The 22,976-nt window shown below is 27.6% G+C and overlaps 1 protein-coding gene across 4 annotated transcripts in view; it reads right to left on the reverse strand.

Annotated features, from left to right (window-relative positions):
- The window catches only part of LOC107440918 (uncharacterized), a 153,519-nt gene that overhangs the window by 53,411 nt on the left and 77,132 nt on the right, over positions 1-22,976 (reverse strand). For 2 of the 4 annotated variants that reach the window (XM_043041014.3, XM_043041013.3), the window contains exons 4-5: positions 15,550-15,615; positions 14,279-14,368 (exon numbers count right to left, since the gene is read on the reverse strand). In XM_043041014.3, coding sequence (XP_042896948.2) covers positions 14,279-14,368; positions 15,550-15,615 — 156 coding nt within the window. Of the gene's footprint in view, positions 1-13,139; positions 13,279-14,278; positions 14,369-15,549; positions 15,616-22,976 lie in introns of those variants that run through there. The other 2 variants (XM_071188024.2, XM_043041016.3) reach the window with 1 other exon arrangement.

Genomic DNA, 22,976 nt, shown 5'->3' on the forward strand with positions numbered 1-22,976 from the left:
CTTTACACAATCTTTGGTTAAACCTGTTGAAGCGCACTTGGAGCGCTCGGCGCGCTTCAACATTATTAATGTTTACAATGAAACTATGACGAATTTCGTTTTAATCCTTTGGATTATGATTCTTGAAACAGTAAAGGACATAATTAGATGGAAAAAAAAATCGATTTTTCCGACCTACGTAGGTGTATATGCCCCCTTAAATAATTTTTAAAATATTTTATTTCTTTTGTAAACTATTAAAAAATTATTGTTTTTATTTTTTTTCAATTTTGGGGGGGGGGGTCATGACCCCTATGACTCTCCGCTGCATCCGCCTCTGAAACTATAGGGGATATCCCCGATCTAGGAAATATGGTACGAATAGTTTGGTCAGAAAAGCTGCCCATAGATTGGATCCCTTAATGTTAATTTTACTTTTTGAGTATTTCACCTCATCTCGAAGTTTTTAAGCGAATTAAAAAACATTTTCTCGGCAATCATAGAATTCGTTCATCATAGAATTCGAAATTACATGCAAAAACTAACTTTCAGTAAATATTTATTATGTTTTTATTATTTCAGTCGAAAAATTTTGAATAAATAGACGAAATAATTTAAATAGACATAAAATTTTTAAATTTTAAGCTATACAATTTTTACGTTATTTTAAAGAATACAATTTTGCATTGTAAAGTAGAAAAGTAAAAAAATTTATTCAAGATCACTGCATGAAATTTGGTGTATAAATATTTCAATTTTTATTCATGAAACAGGACTTGTATGACCGAATGTGTAACGGTCAGAGAACTGGCCCTGCATCAGAAAGGTTTTGGGTTCGAATCTCGGGAAAGGCATGGGTGTTCTTTCATTATCTGTACTATTTGTCCTTACTGTGGAAGCAACGTTGGCCCACCTAATATGGTGACCCAGAAAGAGGGGCTAACATATTTGTCTCGAAAAAGTCTGAATTGACGAAATATTAATACAGCATTGGAAATAAAATAAAACAAATATTTTAATTAAATTACTTCATTCAAAAAAATTTTTATTCTGTTTCGCAATTATTCTAAAAGTCTTAATAAAAAATGAAAAATAAATCATAGTTATAGAAAAAATAATGGGAAAAATGTCGAATATGAAATTTATTATAAGCAATTAAAGAATTCATTTTTTAAAAATAAAATTATATTGAACATAGTATTCAGTTCATGAAATCAGTTTTTTAAATGTCTCGAATGATTCTGGTTTTTTAAATGTCCTGTAGGAGATTTGTGATCTTTTTCTGTATATCTTTCACATGGTATAATACCACATCTATTTTCAAAAATATACGCTACTTTAAAAAAAATCAAATGTCTTCCCCGAACTTCCTTAGCCGATAAATGATTTAAAAAAAAGGTGGGCTTTCCAATAAACTAAATGTGTAGGTTTTGCGTGAGTTTCAACAGCAATTTATAAGAATTTGTTTAAGACCTAACAGCAAAGAAAATAAAAGGGCCGCAATTTTGTTGCCGAAAACTCAAAACAAAGGTATAATTTTAAACTAAAAATATATACACTATTATACTGAAAAGAATCGACTGAACTTTAAGGCTGAAAAATACTTATAATATTAAACGGGAAAAAATGACTCTTATTTTTAAAACTCGCCAGTTTAGCGAGATTTTTCTACTTCGATGGAAATCATTAACGCTGTTTTTCGAAGCTCTGTCGCCAAGGAAAATAAAAAAGCATAGTTTAAGCAACACCTCCTAGAAGTATGAAGGCCTCAGCACGGATCAATTTAGTAGTCCGATGTGACGAAGTTAACTGCGCAGTTGATGAAAAATAAGAAAGATGTCATTACGTTCGGGGTACTAGGCTGCGCAGTGGTTGAAAATACGACATATGTCATTACGTTTGGACTACTAAAGGATATTTATGGTAACCCGTGCAGAGGCCTACTCTTTTCTAGGAGGTGTTGGTTTAAGTGTCTTACACTTGAAGCAATGCGATGATTTTAAACTATATATATAATCTTGCCATGAAGAATTATCTGGGGTTTAGAACAGACAAATAACTTAATAAAGTCGCCCATTTGGCGATATTTTTCCAACTGGATGAAAATGATCAAAATCACTGCCTTATTCTCCGTTTTTGCAAATTTTTATGAGCCCCGGTAATTCAGCACTGAAGTAATTTTTTAAAAATTAAAAAATTAGACCACAAACGCTTTTCATTTTCACAAAACCATGACTTTTCTCTATGTGGACGTTCTGCACCATTTTTAAACTAAGCGTAGACAGCGCCTGGCTTTAGATAGGCTAAACATTACCAAAAAGTCATGAGCAACAGTTGCAAACTCACAACTGTTATAAAAATAGCATATTATATGCAAAAACGCATCATTTCATATAGCGACGATTCCTTCGAAAAAAAGCCTTAAAATTGATAAATAATTCTTTATTCTTGCATATTTTATGATAGCACTGGCAAGAGGTAGACTAAAATTAAGCTAACAGTTATGAATAACTGTTATAAACTCATACTAGTAATAAAAAAATTGCAAATTACTTCCTAATAAACATAATTTCCTTTGACAAACGAGCCTTCAAAGAACACCCTTAAATGAATTACTCAAAATAGCTGTGCGGTTATTTGTTGACCACATTTTTTGGCAATTTCTCCTAGACTCATATAAAAACGTCCAATTTTCTTAGACAATTCGGGTCACCGAAGAACTTTTGCAATCACTTGATGTAAAGACACACACTCATAAAACTGTAATTAAATAAAACTAAAAAAACCAATACTTCATAAAACCATCTTTTACATTTTTGGCTTAAACTAATTTTCATATCTCCTTCCATCAGCTTCGAGATGGTTCTCTTTAGAAAGAAAAGATAACGAACGTTAATTCTTTTCAATTCAATTTGATGTATGTCCTAGGTTGTAAGGTACAGCTACAATTATTTTAAGAAGATCATCATTCAAATGAAGGTTACGAACTTGGCTAATTTCCTTCAACTGTAATGATTCTACTTTATTCATCTCCACTTTACCACTTTTTCTCAAGTCTGAAGCAATTGTTTGTTTCAAACTGTCTTCATCTGATATTAAATTATAGAAAAACTTTATATTTATAATTTTATAAGAAACGGATAAGGATAGCTTTTAGATTGTTCATAACATGGCTGTGATTTATTACACAAATTTTATCCTGATATATCTATTTTATTTGCTAACATTAACACTTACATTGTTAAAATCATCATTTTGAAATTACGGTAAAATAACCGACAGTAGTCTGTCCATATAATTAACCATAGTGTTTAAGTTTAGGAACATTTCCTTACCATTACGGTATTGAAACCGTTTACTGCTGGCGCAGTTAAAAATACGTTAGTAAATAATACAAAACTACATGGTTTTGTAACCATTTACAACTAACATAGTTTCTAAACTATAAAATTAAAACTTAAACGGACATAAGAGCTCTGTGGGTGCTGCATCTTTATGCAAAAATGATAGTTTCGTATTCTTATAGTCTAGTGTCACCAATTGAAGAGTGCAGGACGCAAAAAATTTTCATGAAATGAAGGAATTGAAGAGAAGTTGTGTTATCAACAACGGGATGCGAACCCCCGTTCAGCCGGGCATGAGGTTGACGGAATAGCCCTCGCAACTTCAGTTTCTACCCAACTGCACGGAACAAAATGGTTTCCAAGGAGGGCCTAGTTGGCACGTATTGAATTCTAGTTGCTAAACCCTATCTGATAAGAACGATCAATAAACGTTTCTTCTCAAAATTAACAGTTTAAATATCGTGCTTTTATGGTTATTTCACTGTTTTGAGTTGAATATGGTAAAATGGCAATTAAATAAATTGCTATTTAACCATTTTTACAGAGAAATTTCTCACAGAGTAGTAATTAAATACACAAGGAGAAAAAATTCTGGTAAAATTACCTTACGGTAGGGTAATGATATTCATATGTGCGTAGGTATGATTTTTATTTATCATAATTATCATGTATGGCATTTATTTATCATAATTATGGATAATAAAGCCAAAAATATACCGTATTTAAACAATGCATTTGTTAATTTTTCTTTTTATATGGCAATGGTTTATCAAAAATTCTGGTTTTCAAGATAATAGTTTTTATTACCACACATTTAGTAAAAAAATGCAGAACTGAAAAGTAAATTAAATGCCATACTCTAAAGCAGTGGCTCCCAAAGATGTCAATGATTCAATTAAATTTACATCAATTTAATAACCAATTATTTATTTAATATTTCCGTTTTTTTTTTTTATGAAAACTCAAAACCATGTTTTTTTCTAATAACAATGCAATGAATGAATAATTAAAAGGTTATGCATTGATGAAAAATTGCATTGGTATATCGCATCGAATAAAAATAACTAAATTCAACGTTGAATAAATATTTTTCTCTATATTTTACCATCCTCATCTCCTGTTTCCATCCTTTTCCGTTTATATTTTAACGGAAACCATATTTCATCTCATTTTCCGCTTATGCATACACAAAAATCAAATGAAGAACTAGACTACTAGATGGCGCTCTAGACGTGTGAACTCAACTGTCTGGCATAAAACCTAATTTTAAGATTAATATTGATAAAATGATATGAATTTTTATTCTTCATTCAAAATAATAAATAAATTTAGAACATAACATATATTCAAAAAAATTAATGGTCTTTCGTTTTTAACATGTTCACCATGCCATTGAAATTAGCTTTTTATGTCTGGGGATCCAATCAAGGGAAACAAATCAAGAAAAACCACAGTGGCCGAGAGGGGCAAATCAGGGTAAAATGCAGCGGGTGGGTAGCACGTGGAATGGTTTGTTTTTCATCCTTTTTTCTGTCTCGATGTACTATGTTTTTTCTAGTTTTGTTTTTCACTTTTATTTTTCCATTTTGTTGGCAATTTAACGTTTTTATTTCAAGTCTTGAAAATGGGTGCCTATTTTTGAAGCGCTTAAAACATGTCAAAAAAATTTTTTTTTTACTTAGATATTTTTGAAACGTAAGAAGTTTTTGATCAGGTAATATGTTATCGCTTCAGTTTCTTTAAATTAATTATTTATTATTAAAAATTAATTATTAAATTTATTATTATTGATTATTAAATTTTAATTTAAATAATTTTTAATTAATTATTATTAATTAATTATTATTAATTAATTGTTATTAATTAATTATTATTAATTAATTACTATTAATTATTTATTATTAAATATTAATTTAAATAATTTTTTTATTAATTACTAATTTAAATTTATTATTATTAAATTTAATTATTAAAAAATTGCTGTCATGTTTGTATTATTTTTCTCCTCGGAATAATGATAGCAAATTTCGTATCAATATACTTTTTATCGCTTTCTTATTTCCATTTTATTTCATTATCCTTTTTTATTCACAGTCGAGTAACATTACGGAAAAAGAAAACAAAAATTAAATTTCCATAGAAAAATCTTTTCCTTTATGTAAGCGTTATTCATTGCATATCAACCTACTTATCTATTTTACCGAAATAGTTCAGATGCACGCAACCGAAAAAAAAATAGTTTCTACGATTCGATTTCCAGAAAGTGATAGTGATCATCAGCCTAATTTTATTATTTCTTTTTAAGATAAACTATAATGTCTTGTATAGTATATCAATTTTCTGTTTGAAGTCCTATCTATTTGACCTCTTCGGGTGAGGTTGAATTTTTTTTTATGTAAATACTTTTTTTCAGTGTTTTGTAAAAACTTCCTCGATAAAAACATTCTTTTTTAAGTATAATCTTTTGCTATCCGTTTCGTAAAATTATTTTTATAAGCGAAATAGTTCTTCATTTTAATTAACTCTGTATTTAAATAATGATTAAAAACAAATATTGAGAGTTGTTATATTTATTACCTGCAAAAACGCAGGGAGAAAAAAAAAGCATGATCAAAACTAATAGAATATGGTAAAATTTACTAAGTTTCTGGCTATATGGGGACACCAAAAAACTTGGATATTTTAACGACGCACCTTGGTAATGATTTTGGTAAAATTAACAATAAAATATTGTTTTATAAAATGTGCTCAAATTTAGTAATTTTATCATGATACCTTAGATCATAGCATGGAATCCACTTATTCGTTTAAATTTACTTTTCAGTTTTGTACTTTTCTCTAATTGTTTAAAATAAGAACTATAATTTTAAAAACCGGAATTCTCGGTAAATTTTTACTATATGAACGTTAAAATTGCTAAATTAATGGTTTAAATGCCGTATATTTTGGTTTATTGCTAGAATTATGTTGTTTTTTTTACCAGGAATGCCATTGCCATAATGAGCGGTAATTTTACCAGATTTTTTTTACGGCTCACGTTTCTTTTTAGATGTGTTAGTTGAGTAGCTAAAATTTTTGTTTTAGGTCAATTTTTAAAATGGATATCATTAAAGAGTTATATTCGTCATACAATTTAAGTAAGTTAATATAATGTAATGTATTAACTTTATGTAATATATTTTAAATCTTATAGTTAAAAAAGTATTTGGTTATTGTTAAATTAATTACAATATTTAATAAATAATATTTTTTTAAATTTTAGCTCGTGTTACCACACATATAGTAAAAATACATAACTAAAAAGTAAATTTAACCGAATAATGAATTTTCATGCCATCTAAAGTATCAGTATGGTACACTTAGAATATGGCATACATTTAGTTATCAGTTTTGCATTTCTTACTAAGTGTGTGATAACAAGAACTATAATTTTCAAAACCAGTATTTCTGGTAAACCATTACCATATGAACGGAAAAATTATCAAATTAATCGTATAAATAACCTATATTTCGGTTCTCATTACCAAAATTAAAATTATACTGCACGGTAATTCTACCAGAGTTTTTTTCTCCGGGTATACTAAACCAAAAATCAATTAACAAAAACAAAGAAAAAACTTTGAATCTGATTTTGCAAAAGAATAAAACTGATAGAGTTTTATTCCTAAAACATTTTGAAGAGTAAAAAATTATATGCAAGATAAAAATTTAAAAAGACTTCTAAAGGAATAACTTTTAATGCTTTATTATTTAGGGTTGATTACTTGGTTTACTTCCAACTCAAAAATTAAACTTCAAGGTTCATTCAACACTGATAACTCCATCATAATTTGAGTTTCTGCCAAATAACAAGGTCAACATTTCAGAATTCAAGCCTTATATTAGATTCATTATTTACCAAGAATAATATTTCTAATAAAATCGAAGATATTTTTAACATTTTGTTTCTATGAATAGTAAATAATTAATAACAAAATGTTTCCAAATGATAGGTGAAAACAACGCAAGATGTACTTTTTTCAGTATTCTTTATTAATAATCCTGGGGATAAAAAAATTTTGTTTTGTTCTCTGTTGTAGGAGATTTTTAACAGATCTTAGATACTTTCGTATCGCTGATTTCAAATCTGTAATCAGTTTCTCTCCCCTAGCTGGAGTTTTTTTAAAGGACACTTATCGCCTACTTTTTGTTGAAAAGTACAAGTTTAAAAAACGTTATATATAACAGCGTTTAAAAATTATATAAGGGAACAAAAATATTTATTTATCTTTTTTTTTTAAATTACCAATAAATAAAGGTTTACTGATCTATACATGATTGGCTCTGTTTTTATTTTAAGCATTTCTAATGTTCGGTAAAATCTATGAAATTTTCGAAAACAATATTCTTTAGTCATACTTAGCATATAGCTGGTATAGACAGAGGCCATATCAGACATGAGCCAATTGCAAAAGCAGAAAAATATTCAATTGAATCTAAATTTAATAATTTGTTTATTTAAATATATTAATGAAGTTGCCTAAGTGTCTGATACTACAATAAATAAAAAAATTTCAAAAAAAAAATAAATAAAAAGTAAGTCAAAATAAAATTTTAAAAATTTTTTTTAGAAAATTCCAATACATGAATACCAATTACATTTTATATGGATAGACGCATTTCTTTAAATGAGACTAAAATATATTGAGTGTTTATGCTTTTATTATGACAACATAATATGCTGCTTTATTTTCATTGATCTCTAATATCTAATTTCATAGCAGTCGTTGCACAGCCGATCAGATTTTGGGTTTACAATTACTCCGTAGCTCCCTTCAACTTCGTAACCTTGCAAATTTGAACCCAATCCAGAAAACAAATGAACATCTGGTTCAAGTATTGGGAGAAATTCACCTTTGTGAATGACTTTTATTGTATTACCCTCATTTGCGTTACATGGTCTAGAAAACCACGAAAACCTTTCACGGTTAGCCTGACGGCAGGGAGATTCTAACCCATGATCCGTCTACCACTCGAGGATATTTTACGTCAACACTGTGGTCGGTGCGAGTAGGGTGCGGGACTCGTATAGGGGACTCGAATCCAGTTCACCTCATTAGTAGGCGAACGCTCTATCCCCTGAGCCACCACGATTCGATGGTTAATATCGACAAACTGATGATATAAAGAGCTGAAGCGACAAAAACTGAAATATATTGTATACGAACCGTGATGGCTCAGGGGATATAGCGTTCGCCCTCCAATGAGGCGAACCGGGTTCGAATCCCAGTCGATACGAATTCCGCCTCCGGCTTGCACCGACCACAGTGCTGACGTTAAATATTCTCAGTGGTAGACGGATCATGGGTTAGAGTCCCCTTGTCGTCAGACTAACCATCGGAGGTTCTCGTGGTTTTCCTCTCCATGTAACGCAAAATGCGGGTTATTTCCATCAAGAAGACATCCACGAAGGCAAATTTCTCCCAATACTTGATCCAGGAGTTCCCTTGTCTTCTGGATTGGGTTCAAAATTACAGAGCTGCGGAGTTGAACATTAGTAGTCGTAAACCCATAAAATTGGGTCAATTGTTCAACGACGGTTTTAAAATAAAATAAAATATATTGTATACAGAGTCGCGATTACTCGGGAGATAGAGCGTTCGTCCTCCAAAGAGGTAAACCGGGTTCGAATCCCAGCGATGGCTGGTCGATGCGAATTCTGTATCCGGCTCTCACCGACCACAGTGCTGATGTGAAATATCCTCAGTGGTAGACTGATCATGGGTTAGAGTACCCTTGCGTCAGACTAACCATGGCAGGTTCTCGTGGTCTTTCTCTCCACGTAAAGCAAATGCTGGTTAGTTCCATTAAAAAGTCCTCCTCGAAGGCAAATTTTTCCCAATACTTGATCCAGGAGTTCTCTTGTGTTCTGGATTGGGTTTAAAATTACAAAACAACGGAGTTTACTATTAATAGTCGTAAACCTAAAATTGGGTCTGCTGTTCACGACGGTCATAAGAAAATTTCAAAAAAAATATATTGTATACAAATTGTGTTATTAATGAATTCTGAGTTGTGTCTTCACATTTATATACACTAACTACACATGACAAAAAAAAATAATGTTATTCGTAGAACTATAATAAACATAAACTTTTTCGAAATGCGCCTGAATTATTCAGTGCCTTTGGCATTTCTCAAGTCAAAAATTTACCCCTTTTAAATATGTTGAAAAATTTAGAACAGTAGAAGTTCATTAATACAATGTGAAAGATGTATGACCAAAAGTAGCATAATATGGTAAAATTTACTGTGCTTTTGGCTCTATGGGAACATCGGAAATCTTTACGGAAATTTTTACCGAAGTACTATGATAAAGATTTTACAATGATACCTTAGATCAGTTGCATAAAAACCATTTATTCAGTTAAAGTTACGTTTCAATTTTGTATTTTTTACTAAATGTATTGTAATAAGACAAATAATTTTGAAAATCCGAATTTCCATTAAATCGTTACCACATGATTGGAAAAATTACCAAACGAATGACCGCATATTTGGTTTTTAAACAGAATAATGCCTTTTAACCAAAGATATCATTATCATACAGTGCGGTAATTCTCTATGTAAGTTTAACCTCTCGAACTATTAAAATTGAATCCCAAACCATTAAAATTAAAATCTATTGGTTTAATTAACTAATTTAATGATTTAAGTCATCTATAAACAGTTAAATAAAATCATTAATCTCACACATATGGGATAATCCGATCTGTAGATCAAAAGTTATTAGAGCGTTTTGATTTTATTTTTAGCATATTAAGACAATTTGAGATAAGAAGAAGTTCTAAAATTTACTTGCCCACAGAGTATTCATAATCTACAATCGCCATAAACATAATATTCCCAAACGAATGAAATAAAATTGGTATATTAACTAATAATCGATTTCAGAATGTATGATTTCTAATTAGATTAGAATATATCATTTCTAATCAATATTTTTTCATACAGTGTACATATTACAAATGTATACATAAATGGCTATTCATACTGTGTATATATTGCATTTAAAACAATTCAGCATTAATGGTTTCATATGAATATATTTCAAATTATTTTACTCTTAGAATATTTTAACGCAGAATATAACAAATATTTTTAGGCTTACCTATGTTAAACTTACTTATTTAAGCATCGACTACATGGGGAAAGGGAAATACTGCTCATAATAAAGTTGAGTACATAAGCAATGATATTAATTAAAATTAAAATGCTAAATTGACTCACCCAGAATAACAACTATCCTGTGCATATAAAGAGTTTTGACTCGTTCATAAACTTTTATTACTTACCGGAAAATGTGCGCAAGAGTTCCTAGGTCTTATTTAATAAGTATTATATGAATTATTTGATTAAATTACTAGATGAGGAAAGTATAGACAAAAAAAGTATAGACAATTTCGGCAATTATGACTAAACACAATGTAATTTGAGTGATATTAATTAGAATAAAACTCAAACGAAAAAATTCTCAGAATATCTATGATAATGAAAATAATCTATGTATATCTATGATACACAGAATATCTATGATAATAACAATGATAACCTATGTATATCTATGATACACAGAATATCTATGATAATAACAATGATAATCTATGTATATTTATAATACACAGAATATCTATGATAATAACAATGATAATCTATGTATTTTTATGATACACAGAATATCTATGACAATAATATCTATGATAAGAATATCTACGATAATAATAATATCTATGATCACAATATAGTTATTTTGATAATTGCTCTTTTAAATTTTTTAACATAGAGTTTAACATTTTCAAATTTTTTAACATAGAGAGAGAGACATTTTTGACCATACTAACAAAATACTTAAACTGTGTAAATACTTAACTCCAAAATGAATCTAAACAAAGGTCCAAGAAAGAGATATCATTATTTGCTGAAAGTTTTTATAAAAAAATAAATTTTAACAGAAACAACTAGTTACTAATTGTTATAACATTATTGTTATTAGGTATTTATCATAATTTTAAAATACTCGCTTATAACAGGTACAAAATATAAACATTAGAAACTATATCTAAAAAGGACCTAAAGGAACATTTTAATTTATAGTTAAGTTATTATTAATCTTTATTCACTTATTCACTTATATTATTAAATTTTTTATAAAAATTAAATTTAATTAATTAATTTAGGCTAATGAAAATATTCAATTAATTTTAGACTTGATTACAAATAATTTGATTGCCTTTTAAATAAATTTAACTATTAGTATATTATATTTTATTAATTGATAATTGATTGAATTCAACTAGTTATTTTTAGTTGAATTAGCTGAATTTTTAACTATGCAAAAAAAAAACTCATACTAAAAATGATTTTAATAAACACCATTGATGTGTGGATTAATCACAGTATGATATCTGCGCGATAAAAAATATGACACACAAAAATTCAGTAACATTTTACAGAAAGCACTAGATGTCATTGTTAATAAATTAAATTTTGATAGCAATAAAATCAAATTAACTTGTATTATTCGGACTTAATATTAACTAAAACTAATAAAAACACTAAAATAATAACTACTAACTGAACATGTTATAAAATACAAGTTGGTGCAATTAATAATAAAAACTATTTCTCATTATTTATTATAATTAATAAAGTACAATCGGTATGAAGTTCTATAAAAATTCAATAACATTTTACTGAAAGCACTAGATGTCATTGTTAATAAATTAAATTTTGATAGCAATAAAATCAAATTAACTTGTATTATTCGGACTTAATATTAACTAAAACTAATAAAAACACTAAAATAATAACTACTAACTGAACATGTTATAAAATACAAGTTGGTGCAATTAATAATAAAAACTATTTCTCATTATTTATTATAATTAATAAAGTACAATCGGTATGAAGTTCTATAAAAATTCAATAACATTTTACTGAAAGCACTAGATGTCATTGTTAATAAATTAAATTTTGATAGCAATAAAATCAAATTAACTTGTATTATTCGGACTTAATATTAACTAAAACTAATAAAAACACTAAAATAATAACTACTAACTGAACATGTTATAAAATACAAGTTGGTGCAATTAATAATAAAAACTATTTCTCATTATTTATTATAATTAATAAAGTACAATCGGTATGAAGTTCTATAAAAATTCAATAACATTTTACTGAAAGCACTAGATGTCATTGTTAATAAATAAAATTTTAATTTTAATAGCAATAAGATCAGATTAACTTGTATTATTCGGACCTAATATTAACTAAAACTAATAAAAACACTAAAATAATAACTACTAACTGAATATGTAATAAAATACAAGTTGGTGTTTAATAATAAAAACTATTACTCATTATTTATTATAATTAATATAGTACAATCGGTATGCAGTTCAATAACATTTTACTGAAAGCACTAGATGTCATTGTTAATAAATAAAATTTTAATTTTAATAGCAATAAGATCAGATTAACTTGTATTATTCGGACCTAATATCAGCTAAAACTAATAAAAATACTGAAATAATAACTACTAACTGAATATGTTATAAAATACAAGTTGGTGCAATTAATAATAAAAACTATTATTCATTATTTATTATAATTAATATAGTATAATCGGTATGCAGTAAACTTATATTTGTTTACATGAATGTCTAGACATTATTACAAAAACAACAGCAAAAAAAACTTTATATTTTGATAGGGTAACCAAAAATAGGTATAACAAATATACTACCAAGAAGCATAAACAAAATAAACCCTTACTTCAGTTGTAAATGTTCATAGTAATCTTGTTTTGCAAAGATGAGAACAAAATGAAAGTTTTGCGGTTCTAACTGTGGGGAAAGGTTGCTGAGGAAAAAAGACACAGCCTCATATCTTTCAAACTATTTTTAAAGTCGACGGCAAGATAACGTGTAAATATAGTAGTTTAGGTAGATTCTCTGCCAACCACCCTCCCCACACAGAATGATTTTAATTCGCTTGAATACAGAAGAAAAAAAAAGATTTCAAATAGAACCTTGATTCACATTTTTGATAAGACATACTAAATGGATTTATTTTTTTGCTGGTTTGTTTTCGGTATGAAGAAAGCATTTGACACAAAACTTTATTGTACTTCCTTCAACTTTAATTAATTAATTATGTTTTAATAAATTTAACGAAATATAATACAAAAATTATTACTTTCGCTAAAAACAAACCGACAAAAATAAGCTTTTGAAAGCAAAAATTATAAGTAGTTTTCGAAAACGATTAAAATAAGTTTTTGAATACGATAACGCAAACGATCATAGTTATATCGCAAACGATAATAGTTAGATTATGCAAACGATATAACTAATTTTTAATAATTTTGATAAATAACAAGAATATTATTCTTCCCATAATGAATGTCATGTAAATGTTACTAGGAAAAGCCAAAATCCTTAGAATGAGGACAATGTTAACATTCACATATTAACTGTTATAAGTTCGAAATATTTTACAAATGTTGGCATTCACATGCACTGATAAACGTCTATTTTTAATTGTATATTTATTTAAATACTTGTCTATTTTTTAAATAATTATCACTAATAATTGTCTATTTTTTAAGTAATTGGTTCACTAAAAAATCACCAGAGTTAGATCGATAAAGAAAACTATGAACTACTTTTTTTTACAAAAAAAAAATAAATAACTACAGAAAGCAATAAGCAGTTTTTATAACAATAGATTAATCTAAAAATCTCTAAATATGTGTTTTGAACAATAAATCGAATTAAAAACTAAATCCTCAAAACAATAGCTAATTATAAAGTTAAAGTTCATATTTCTAAATGGAATGCTAAAAGACCTGATGCATTGATTTCAAAAGCAACTTTCAATGAGAAATATTTCTCAACATTTTTATAATTTACCTTAGCCTGATTCTCTAATTCTAGAAAACAAAACTCAAGTAATTCGAATCTTTCGTTTGTTTCTTCTAATTGTCTTTGTAGATGATGTGCCTGGAAAATAAAAAAGAGACAATGCCATTTGAATTTTATAAATAAAATTGCTATATAATTAATATTTTCTATAATTGAATTCTTGGCACATTCTCGTCTAACTATAATTTATTCTGTTTTAAAAAAGAATTATATTTATTTTATAATGAAAAAATATTTGCATATAAAATTAGGAAAACAATGATTACTATTTTTGTTGTAAAGTAAGTGAATGAATATTTTTTATCAAAATGAAATTAAAAGTGCTTCGTATATATATTTTATATTATTCCAGTTTAAATACAACCTATGTAGTTTAGTACTTTTTTAAAAATATTCCAACATGCAGTGTTTGGCCATATTATTAGAAGCACTATAAGATTCTATGTAAAATTATAATTATCAGTTGATACTATACAGCTGTATTGTTTTTACACGGGTGAAACCGGTTTGCATTTGTGTTCGTTCTTGTATCAATTGGTTAACATTGTAATGCAATACGGTAAAAATAAATACAAATAGGAAGTATATAAGTGTATAAAAAATTTCTTGAATAAAAACACATTACATGAATGTTTAAATATAAAAGTATTGCATATAAACTCGTGCAAATCATGAAATTATTAAAAAAACTACAGTGCGTCTAATAATTTGATCTAATTATCATAATATACTAATCTAATGCCTGCTATAATAAATATTCCATATTTATAAAATATATCGTCTAAATTATATTATATATCGTCTAATTTAACCAATTGATACACTAACCTAAATAAGTACAAACCGGTTTCAATCACATAAAAACAATAAAGCAGAATAGTATCACCTGATAATTAAGATTTTACATAGAATCATAATGTTTTAAGAAATGTCTTCCCTCAGTTTCCAAAATTTTAAAAATAAATCAAAATCTTCAAAAATCCTGATAACAATGTACCAAGCATTTTGTTTAATTTACATTTTAAAACACAAATTGTTGCAAATTAATTTTCCAGTTAATTCTTTCAGTAAAAAATTATCAGCATATGTTACGCTTATATCAAATTTCAATTTTTTGCATCTAAACAATTAATTTCACAGTTACTAAAACGCTATTTATTGTAAAAATGTCATGCTATTGCACTAAAATTTTTATTTTGCCCCACAATTCACTTATACTTATAGGAAAATACATTATAAGTTCTAATTACAATACTTACTTTTGTTTTATAATGACTAACAAGTGCTTCCAATTTATTTTTTTCTTGAATCCATTTTAAAACATCCTGAAATTAGAGTAAAAATTTGTTGAATTATAACAAATTTCTAAAACAGCTCCTTGTCAAACAAAGAATTACATAGTTCTAAATGAATTTGCTTTTTTTCTCTACGTGACATTTAAGATTTCAAATGTATGACAAAAATGAATCATTTTTGTTGCGCAGTTTTGTTCCGTTTTTTGACTTCAAAAAAATAATAAAATTAGTGTTACAAAATATGTGATTTTGAAATTACAGAATACAGTGAAAGTTTGTAATTACAAAATAAATTTCATTGTACGCATGTATTACATTTTGCACTGACATTATACATTTGTATGTAAATGTAACGTAACAATAGTTCCTACAAACAAATTATGATAATAGATCAATATAATGATAATAATAATTGCATCAGATACGTAACTTAATTTTTCAAATAAGTACTTATTGTTTGTATTATATTTATTTGTTATACACGGAGAAAAAAGTATGGTCAAAATTACCAGAATATGGTAAAATGTACAATGTTTCTGACTCTATAGGAACACAAAACCTGAAGTATTTTTTACCAAAGCTCTTTGGTATTACCAATAGTCATTGACCATTGGAAAAATTAACTATTAAATATGATTTTATTACCATGTTGTTTGGTAATAAATGTGGTAAAATTAATGATTTTAATAAAAAAAGTGGTAATTTAACAATACTAGAATAATTTGAGCTGGCACGCAAATGTTTAGTTTGCTAACCTTTTTTTATTAAGTTAACACTTGTTAACTTTGTTTTTCGTCTATTATTTTATTTCTATGTAAGTTATAAGCTAACATTTACTAACCTTTAAGACTATAAAATATATGTATTTGTAAATATACAAATTCCTGGAATAGGCTAAACTAAATCAGTAGCTTAACTGTTACGCTGTCCCAACATCCTAAAATAAAGCGTAGAGGTAGCGAGTTCGATTACCTCCTCTCGACCTTGGAAGTACACATATGTATTTATATTTATTTATTTATTTATGTTCATTTATATATATTTATTTACTTACTCTTATTTATATATATATTTCTTCATTCATGTTTATTTATATTTATTTTTTTATTGTTACATATACATATGCAAGCTTGCATGTTCATTAAAAAATTTAGCCTATAAGCCCTTTTATAGTCTAATATCGATGCCACAAAAAAGAGAACAACTCAAACATATATCCAGGGACACCGTGGGGCATCACTGACGGCTATGATAGCGGATTGCGCTAATAATTTTCTAAAACATGGTGGACTGCGCTGCTAACATCTTATCCCCTTTGATAAAGGCTAAAGTTCTGGACTAAAAGCAACCCTTGTGCCCATCCCTCCTACTTCAATCATGCAGTAAAACATTTCCTGATAAAATCGTGGTAATTTAATCGCAGTCTGCCGAATAATGTTCGCCAGGAGCAAGTGTGCCGTTTTAAAATACAAACTATATTTAAACTACGAAGAAGATTTTCTTCTTTTAATGTTAAGGTGACAAGAGACGTTGAAAGTCTTGAAAATCGGTCTAAATTTTGATATGACCGATGTTATTTTTTCAAGAATAGAGGTTAAAAAGTTTAAAAAATGTATTCGATGCCCCCTTGTCGACTTAAGTTGTTAAAGAAGCAAAAGTTGGTTCTCAGTGCAATATTTGCTGCTCTGCTACAGACGCGAAATACCAAATTTTAATTGATTGGAAAAACTATAATTTAAAGTTATTGCGTTTTAGAGAATTTTGAACAATTTTAATCTATGTAAATCAAATTGAACCAAATTTCTGCTTAATATTTTTTTTAAAAATTATACACATAAAATTTATGAATTTTATGGTTCATCCAGGGAAAAGTTTATCACGATAACACTAACCAAAATCCACGGCCAAAAACTTATTTATTCTTACTCTTAAGCAATCTCGTGAATGAAACTGTGTTTCCCAATTTCAACTACAAAACACAAAATACTAAATTTAAAAAAATAATACATCTGAACATGTTCAAATCAACAAAAAAATTTTCGCAATAAATCAAAGTTGAAGAAAATAACACAACGTTGGCAAATAGATAAGCTCAACCATTCTTTCATTCCAAAATTTCTAATTTTTCATTCCACAATTGCAACATTCAATTACCAATATAAATAATAAAAATTTAATGATAAATGCAATACTATCAGTAAATGCATTCTAGTTGTAAATCTAATCCTTACTGCAAAAGCCATACACATCTAAAGGTTAAAATTACCAAATGAATTGTAAAATGAATGACAGTTCTTAATTTTTGGTAATTTTTTCATGATAGCTTGGAGTATGGCATAAAAATCATGTATTCATCGGAAATATCATGGATTAAGGTGCACAAGTAATGGAAATCATTTGCATATTTTATGTATATTCCAAGCCAACCAAAGAAGGATTTTACTTTGAAATTAAAATACGTTAAATTGGGATACACAAGATTGGATGAAAGAAAAATATTTCCCATGCGGAAATCATTTACAAATCTTCTATATCCCAAGATAACCTCAGAACAATGCTACTTTAAAATAAAATGCGTCAACTTGGAATGTACGAGATTGAATGATGAAAGTATTGTCGACAAAGGTGTCACGGATTATGGAAATCATTAACAAATCTTATGTATAATCCAAGCCAACCACAGAATAATTTTATTTTGAAAATAAAATACGTTAACTTGGGATGCAATAGATTGAATGATGAAAATATCACGGATAATGGAAATAAGTTACAAATTTTATATATCCAATTTAAAATTAAAATAATGTTACTTTGAAATGAAATGCATCAACTTGGAATATACGAGATTGAATGATGGAAATATTGTGAAGCCTGGTGTCATGGATAATGAAAATCAGTTGCAAATCTTATGCTTATTCCAAGCCAACCACAAAACAATGTTACTTTGAAATAAAATGAATCAGCATGGAATATTCGAGATTGAATGATGGAAATATTGTGGAGCAAAGTGTCAGGAATAATGAAAATCAGTTACAAATCTTATGCTTATTCCAAGCCAACCACAGAACAATGTTACTTTGAAATAGAAATCAACTTGGAATAAACAAGATTGAATGATGGAAATATTGTGAAGACTGGTGTCATGGATAATGAAAATCAGCTACAAATCTTATGTATATTCCATGTCAACCACAGAACAATGTTACTTTTAAATAAAAATCAACTTGGAATAAACAAGATTGAATGATGGAAATATCGTGAAGCCTGGTGTCATGGATAATGAAAATCAGTTACAAATCTTATGTATATTCAAAACCAACCACAAAACGATGTTACTTTGAAATAAAATGAATCAGCATGGAATATACGAGATTGAATGATGGAAATACTGTTGAGCAAGGTGTCAGGAATAATGAAAATCAATTACAAATCTTATGTACATTCCAAACTAACCGCAGAATAATATTAATTTAAAATTAAATTATTGATTTAATGATAGACACGTGATTTCAAATGGAATTTAAGTTTAATAAAAGTCTCAAATCAATATTAGTTTTAAATGAAAAAGTTAAATGAATTCCATCACCTATCATGAAAGGGGACAATAACAAGCATTCTCTTTATCTGCCGAACATTTAATTGTTCTAACATAAATTATTTTGCTCATGTTTTTTACTGAGGTTAATCAATAAATAATCATATCCTAAGCTCTACAGAAGTAATCAAAAGTATTTTATTATAAAAATTAAATTACTGATTTAATGATAGACACGTGATTTCAAATGGAATTTAAGTTTAATAAAAGTCTCAAATCAATATTAATTTTAAATGAAAAAGTTAAATGAATTCCATCACCTATCATGAAAGGGGACAATAACAAGCATTCTCTTTATCTGCCGAACATTTAATTGCTCTAACATAAATTATTTTGCACATGTTTTTTACTGAGGTTAATCAATAAATAATCATATCCTAAGCTCTACAGAAGTAATCAAAAGTATTTTATTATAAAAATTAAATTACTGATTTAATGATAGACACGTGATTTCAAATGGAATTTAAGTTTAATAAAAGTCTCAAATCAATATTAATTTTAAATGAAAAAGTTAAATGAATTCCATCACCTTTCATGAAAGGGGACAATAGCAAGCATTCTCTTTATTTGCCGAACATTTAATTGTTCTAACATAAATTATTTTGCACATGTTTTTTACTGAGGTTAATCAGTAAATAATCATATCCTAAACTCTACAGAAGTAATCAAAAGTATTTTATGCTACTAAATGAACCAAAACATCACAAAATATACACCTAAATGTGTTTAGAATCTATTATATCTTCTTTTTTATGCTTTTTTTGCGTTCTGAATGTTAAATTACAATAAGCTAGAAATCACAGTAATTGATTCACGCTCCAACGCTTTTTCCGCTCATTGGTGTTCCGAAATCATTAACAGCGAAGATACCTTTTCAGAGAAAGTTCATACTTTGTAAAAATGAGAATTCTTGTCAAATCAACGCTGAACTCATTAACTTGATTTTCATTTTAAGTGCACTGAACTCGTTACAAACATTGAAACTTTCTCACTTTTAAAAGCTAATCACTTAACCCGGAAGAACAGTTACAAAAACATTTAAGAACAGATACTACGTATCAAGAACTTATAAGGCGAGGCAAAAGAAAAGAACCTTACACTTCGAACACGATAAATAGATATCATTAACATTTTTATAGTTCTGTATCGGATTAAGTTTTTTTTTATTTCGCGACCTTCGTGTGAAACTCGTATTCCTAATAAACCATATGACTAATGAACAAAGTAAACGCAATATCATTTTTTTTAAACCTTTTTTGAAAGAAGTTTACTGTAGTATCTAGTTTAACATATTATAAATAAAAGATGGCTAAAATCATAAACTTGGCTAAAATATAACTAGTTTATGGTAAAAAGTTCACAGCTATTATTATCGTGCATGACTAGAATATTCAGATATTGCTTAAGGAAAATTTAGATTGTTTATATTAAAGTTTTTAAAATACATACATAAAATCTTAAATCATAGCTTTAAATTCAATTATTTATCATTGTATTACAGGTTCTCAGAATTTGCATAAATGCAAATTCGCTATTATTTGCTTTTTTTTCTCATGAAAAGAATATATTTAAATATATAGCGTTTGTTGTTAAGGTTAATATGGTAATATAATGAAATCCTTTGAAATAAAATGAATAGAATGTTTTCATCATTAGTTTAAAAATTATATCATTTACTTATTTATTAAAACAACATTTGATAATAATGTATGATCTTTAAACTCGCACATAAGGAATAAATGACTCTTAGTTTATATTAATGATTTTAAACAAACTTTTAACTGCCCTAAATTCATCTATTTCTCATTGTATTGAACGTGCTTTTTATTAGCATAATTTTGTCGTAAATGTCAAATCAGTGTTGCATTTATTATCGGACTAATATAATTATATTTAAATATAAAGCTTTTGTTGTTGCTAGGCATAGGTTAATGAGGTACATTAAAATCTAATGCTCTAAAATAAATTGCCTGATTTTTTTTCAATGTTATTATCAGCGGTTTTCCTAATTTTACTTTTAGTCATTTATTTATTTATTTATTAAGAAAAAATTTAAAATGAATTAATTAACTAGCTTCCAATTCATGCTTGTTTACAACATCGGTACTGCTGTCTCGACTGAACCACACGAAGTTTTTCGAAGTTTCGTTCGAAGTTTTTTAGCTTTATATTTTCTTCTTTAAAGGTTTTTAGTTTTATATTTTTTTCTTTAAAGTTTTTCAGCTTTATATTTTCTTCTTTAAAGTTTTTTAACTTTATCTTTTCTTCTTCTTATATTTTCTTCTTTTTTTTGTTAAAACATTCAGATTGAAAAGAAAATGAAAGTAAAACGCTGTTTTAATTGACTTTGAAATCATAAAAAATAATTATCAATAAAAAGCAGTGAAATAACTAATTTTTACCTAAAATGTATGGAAAAAATTGAAGTCAGTTTTTCAACGTTCTAGACCTACGCTATAAATATTTCAGAAACTAACTTTAACTGACAAGAATGTTTCCGAAAGTCTCAGAAAACTTTATTTAATATCATATTTCCAATCAATTGAGAAACATTTCATTTATTTTTTAAAAGTAGGAAACTAAATCGCATTAACGCCGATTCATTTTCAGAGTTTCATCGTAGCTACCACTACTACTATAAAATTTCAATTTACTTGTATATAAGACATGTTAACTCAGTTCTACCTAGAGGTACTTTTTGATAGATGATAGTTGACACTGTTGGTAGCTTAGCCCCACAAGAGGTTTCTAAAATATTAAGAAACGCTTATATTGCTGTTGCAATTCAAAAACAACAACATAAATGCTTCACGGTTGATTCCGGAGAAATTGGCAAGGCATTTATTTTTCTTCCATTACAAATGAAATAAACGCTAAAATGGAATTTCAAAAAACTAATAAAACAAGATTTATCTTTTTGAAAAAATTTCTAATAAAACAAGGTTCATTTTTTTTTTTAAATTTTATAACAAAAAAGGATTTATTTTTTAAAAAAATTTTCGGATAAAACATGATATATTTTTTTAAAACAAATTTTGCGATATGTTGCTTACCATACAAAAATGCCAAATATATAAAAATCTCAATTTTGAATTTTTTGTCGCTTACGTTGATTTTTTACTTGCGCGGCAGTACAGAAAACGCTTCAAAATTAAAAAAAAATGAAATTTTTTAAAAAAATCCGAAACTTTCAAGAAACTATTAATAATATTTAAAAAGTACTGCAAAATGTAGAAAAACGCTTAAAAACATTAAAAAACGAGAAAAAAAAATCCGAAACTGCAAGAAATGATTCAAAATATTCAAAAGGTACTGCGAAATGTTTCTGAATATTACAAAAAGAGGTTCCCGAAATATTCAGTAACGTTTTTGAAAACTACATAAAAACTACATTGGTAGTCCGACGACCTGCGTGCGAAGCCGAGTACTTTACTGAAGAACTGATTAACGAGGATCGATACAGCGCACCCACGGTTCCTACTCAGGCTGATCGAAGTGGTCAGCACCCGATTACTAACCGCAACCAGTGATGTTTGACTTCGGTGCTCTACTGGGAGCCGTGTCTTTAAGATCAGTCCACTGCGGGATGAATAATGTAAAGCAAAACATATTTCGGAAAAAGGCAATTTTTTAAATTTGGTTTAAAATAACATAATTCTTCCGTGATTGGTGTTATTTAAATTTTTTATTCGAGAGAGAAAGTGAAAGTCAGTAGCTTTATCACCAACAAAGGCTATGTAAACAAACTACTCCTACTACTGAATCCATTAAATAGCTTTAAATCAATAAAAATAGA

The sequence above is a fragment of the Parasteatoda tepidariorum genome, chromosome 12 (assembly GCF_982258835.1).
Source record: "Parasteatoda tepidariorum strain Cologne lab strain chromosome 12, Ptep-v5.0, whole genome shotgun sequence".
NCBI classification, from domain to species: Eukaryota; Metazoa; Arthropoda; class Arachnida; order Araneae; family Theridiidae; genus Parasteatoda; species Parasteatoda tepidariorum.